Raw genomic sequence first — 5,000 nt, 5'->3', positions numbered from 1 at the left:
ATATACGTACATACATACATACACACATACCCACACACATACATACATACATACATACATTCAAACACACACACACACACACACACACACACACACACACACACACAGCAGACTAAAACCAATAACAACATAATGCAGTGCTATATTTGTACTACCCTCCGTGTCATTCTCCAGTGTACTAAACCCATCCCACGTTCCCAGGGTGGTGGCGGGGACCCAGTTCTCGCCCACGGACGCACGGAGAGCCTTTCCCTGTATGGACGAGCCCTCATTCAAAGCAGTCTTCGATGTACACCTGGCCAGACCGGAAGAGATGATTGCACTCTCTAACATGCCTCTGATTACCTCCACACCTGAGTGAGTTGAAGGATTTGTCGTCTCTCTATCTATCTATTTATCTATCCATCCATCTTGGCATCACAAGATTTTTTTTCTACTCATTTTTTTTTTCAATTTATTTATATGTTTCTTTATCTTACTGTATCTTCCTCCTCCTCCTGCTACTACTACTACTATCCATCCATCATCCAATCCTACGTTGCCCCATGAGGAGCGTAGGAGCCCGGGGGTAGGCAGTTGGTCTCGACATTTAAGATGAGAGTGACCAGCCTCACTCATCCCTGAGTGGCATTACATGAGCAGTCAACCCCAACCATCCCTTGGATATAAACCTTCACCGGCTCAATCCGATTGGAGCGCCGTAATTACCCACCAAACCACCAGGTGCCAAAATTTGGTTATATGGTTACCACCCAGCGTAGTAAATGGTTTCCTGGTGTACAGGGAACCATTTGGCTTGTCACTCAGTGTAGAGTCACCCACAGGCAGAAGGAAGAGGAAAGAATGAAGGAAAGAAAGACAGAAGAGGGAATGTAAAGTCACCCACAGGCAGAAGGACGAGGAAAGAATGAAGGAAAGAAAGACAGAAGAGGGAGTGTAAAGTCACCCACAGGCAGAAGGAAGAGGAAAGAATGAAGGAAAGAAAGACAGAAGAGGATGGAAGGAAAGAAGGATGGAAGAGAGGAAAGGGCAGACACCCGAAAGCAGCACTACGTCCAGTGAGTGGATGGTGAGCGCCCCCACCTACCTTTATACTACTACTACTATACTTATCTTATTATTCCTCTCCCTCTTCTTCTTCTTCCTTACAGCGTTGGTCAGCCTGGGTGGGTATGGGACTCCTTCGCCTCCACAATATTCTTTCTCTATTCACATTTTGCTCAATTCATTTATGTTTCTTTATCTTATTGTATGTTTCCCCTACTACTACTACTACTACTACTTATCGTACTATCCTCTCACTCTTCTTCGTCTTCCATTCAGCGTTGGTCAGCCTGGGTGGGTATGGGACACCTTCGACACCACCCTACCAATGTCAACTTACCTGGTGGGCTTTCTCATCTGTGACTATGCTTTCGTCCCCTCGCCTGCCCTCGCCCTCAATGCCACTCTGTTTAAAGGTGAGGTGGTAGAGGTTCGAATGGAGTTTTGATAGCATGGTGGATGTTTTTTTGCGATTTTTTGCGTATTTATTTGATTTTAGTTTTTTTATTTGTTGGTTTCTGAAGTGAGGTAAGTATAGTGTGATTATTATTATTGTCATCATCATTATTATCATCATCATCATCATCGTCATTATCATCTTTTTCACCATCATCATCATTATCATTATCATCATCAGCATCAACATCTTTATCATCATCATCATCATCATCATCTTTATCACCACCATCATTATCATCATCATCGTCATTCTCATCAGCAGCAGCAGCATCTTTATCATCACCATTATCATCATCACCATCTTTATCACCATCATCATAATCATCACCATCATCATCATCATCATCATCATCATCATATATTTCCACAAACATCCTTCTTATATTTATTTATTTATTTCCAGTATGGACGCGCTCTGAGGCACTAGACCAAGCTACCTACGCCGCCAACGTGGGTCCCTCCATGCTGGCTTTCCTGGAGCGCTACTTCGACGTCCGCTTCCCCCTCCCCAAGCTGGACATGGCCACACTACCCGATTTCAAATTTGGCGGGATGGAGAACTGGGGACTAATTCTTTATAGGTGAGATTTAAATGCTTTCATGTGAAGGAATTGAACCACTGATCTCTCTCTCTCTCTCTCTCTCTCTCTCTCTCTCCAAGAACGTACCCTACCTACCTACCTGTTTATTTATCTGCCTATCTTTGTATCTATCTGTCTATCTGTGTGTCTATATATATCTATCTACCTAAGGACCACCCCTGCTTATTCCATCAGTCTACCTATCTATCTATCTGTCTGTCTATCTATCTATCTATCTATCTAGGTGTCTTTGTCCATATGTATCTATCAACCCAACGACCACCCCTGTCTATTTCATTAGTCTGTCAGTCTGTCACTCTATCAGTCTATCTGTCTGTCTACCTATCTATCTATGTATCTATCCATCTATCTGCCTGTCTATCTATCTGTCTGTCTGTCTGTCTATCTATCTATCTATCTATCTACCCACAGAGAGACAGCCCTGCTCTACAATCCAGTCACATCCTCAGCCAGAAGTCAACATCTCTTAGGGTCATCCACAGCCCAGGAAACAGCCCATCAGTGGTGTGGAAACGTATCCATTTATATCTATCCTTCTGTCTACCCATCCATCTATCTACCTATCTACCCCACAGAGAGACGGCCTTGCTCTACGATCCAGTCAGGTCCTCAGCCAGCGGCAAGCAAGAATTAGTGTCAGAAATGGCCCACGAAATAGCCAGTCAGTGCTTCGGAAACGTATCCATTTATATCTATCCTTCTGTCTACCCATCCATTTATCTACCTATCTACCCCACAGAGAGACGGCCCTGCTCTACGATCCAGTCAAGTCCTCAGCCAACAGCAAGCAAGAATTAGGGTCAGAAATGACCCACGAAATAGCCAGTCAGTGGTTCGGAAACGTATCCACTTATATCTAGCCTTCTTTCTATCCATCCATCTATCTACCTATCTACCCTACAGAGAGACGGCCCTGCTCTACGATCCAGTCAAGTCCTCAGCCAGCAGCAAGCAGAAATTGGGATCAGTAATAGCCCACGAAATAGCCCATCAGTGGTTCGGAAATTTGGTCACCCCGCACTGGTGGTCTGATCTCTGGCTAAAGGAAGGATTCGCCACCTTCATGGGCTACGTCACCCTGAATCACGTGAGTTTTTTAGCTGTTTCGTTTACTTGATTCATTCTTTGCTGTTTAAGGTTTGAATTTTCGTCCTTGAGGTTTTTTTTGGTGTCTTGTTTAGCTGTTTCAATCTTCGGTGTTTTGTTTTCGCTGTTCCATTCTTTGCTGCTTTAGTCTCGGAGTCTCATTCTCCGTGCCTTTTTGAAACGTTACTCTGAATCATGTGAGTCTTTGACCTGCTGTTTCTTTTTCCTGAATCACTTTTTTTGGGGGAGAGGGAGGGGTAGGCCGAGGATGAAATGGAGGGATGGACTGGAGAGGTATATGAGAGACGGGGGTGTGAGCTGGGAGCGAGGCAGCGAAATGGCATTGGACTGGGAGACGTGGAGGCGATTTGTTTGTGGCCACCCCTTACGGGATTCAGGCTTCTGGTATTAGATAGATATATACTTTTTGTTGTTTTGGGCTTTGATTTTCTTTCTGGTGTTTGATTTTTGCTGCTCCATGCTTGATTATTATTATTATTATTATTATTATTATTTTTTTATACGAGCTTTGTGGCAGAAACAGACAATGCTTCGTACAGTTCTTCATCCTTTCCACAGCACTTCTTCGTGACCAGCACCACATTCTAGTCTCAATCTACTGTTACAGCTTAGCACTGAAGATAGAGAGATGGCAATTTTAGGCCAAGTTAGAATGAAAAGAGTGTAGCTTACCCTTACCTGGCATCTTCAAAAGGACCAGATATGTGGCCTGTGTGTGGGACGTCATTTCTTATATAATCAAACGTTAATATTTTATGAAAATTATAGATGATTTAGGACAGAACTATTATCAAAAGAAGAATAAAGGAGAATAAAAGAAAAATATAGAATGACGAAAGTGTACAGTATGCTAAAATAAAGATTGTAACCTTCCACATATGTGCGATGGCCGAGCTGTTGAGTCATCAGTGTGGGATGTGATGAGATTGGCAAGAGTGATGGTAAAGGAGTTATTTTTATATATACATATATTTTTCTGTCTGAGGACGATTGTGAAGAACCTTGCCTTTCACATTTTCTTCCCCAATATTTTAGCATTCAGAAATTACAGAAATATGACAACCCACAAATGTGTGTTTCCCAGTTTGTTTAAGCACATTAGTTATATAGAGTATTTAAAATTTTACCGCACTATCAGAGGCGGTCATATACAATGCTTGTCCCTAACTGTGTCACTCACTCACTCACTGAGATACAGTACTGTCTTTAACTATAGGATGCAGACCTCATGTGAGGAGTGATAGGAAAATGAAATATTGCACAGTGATAGGTCTTCCCCCTGGCCAGGTACCAGGCAGGATGGGACCCCCGAGGATGTGAAATGGTGGCCCCAGGTATCGCATCCAAACTCCTTAAGCACAGCAAATGTTTTAGTTAGGAACAGGAATGTTTACACAGCGGTAGAACTTCACTGACTCCAGGTCATAGGTATAGTGGGACCCCTGAGGGCCATCCTTCTCTGGTGGGAGGGGGCAGTGGTCTCGGCCAAAGTTTTTGAGTGAAGAACAGGAAATTTGTATACTGATAGATGTTCACCCTGGCCATGTTTCAGGAAGGGTAAAGGAACTTAAGACCTCCACTCATGGGGGAAGGGAAATCCCTGGGAGTCCCGGCAAAGCCACCATGCACTGCCATTTTTTTTAACATTGGAACAAAAAAACAAAAAAAAAGTTGCATATTGGTACGTCTTTACCGTGGCCACATTATAGGCAGGGTGGGCCGCCAGTGACCACACCTCACGGACAGGGAGGTGGGCAGCGATCCCCAGGAGGTACAATGCCATGGTTT

At 43.6% G+C, this 5,000-nt stretch overlaps 1 protein-coding gene across 1 annotated transcript in view; it reads left to right on the top strand.

Annotated features, from left to right (window-relative positions):
* Positions 1-5,000, top strand: part of LOC145402026 (aminopeptidase N-like) — a 23,831-nt gene that overhangs the window by 4,527 nt on the left and 14,304 nt on the right. Inside the window, exons 4-7 of the mRNA XM_080274123.1 lie at positions 202-357; positions 1,324-1,460; positions 1,907-2,084; positions 3,009-3,192. Coding sequence (XP_080130249.1) covers positions 202-357; positions 1,324-1,460; positions 1,907-2,084; positions 3,009-3,192 — 655 coding nt within the window. The remainder of the gene's footprint in view (positions 1-201; positions 358-1,323; positions 1,461-1,906; positions 2,085-3,008; positions 3,193-5,000) is intronic.

Source organism: Coenobita brevimanus, chromosome 57 (genome assembly GCF_032717465.1).
Source record: "Coenobita brevimanus isolate Jiangsu-jjx chromosome 57, ASM3271746v2, whole genome shotgun sequence".
NCBI classification, from domain to species: domain Eukaryota; kingdom Metazoa; phylum Arthropoda; class Malacostraca; order Decapoda; family Coenobitidae; genus Coenobita; species Coenobita brevimanus.
This window is presented reverse-complemented; position numbering and strand designations above follow the sequence as displayed.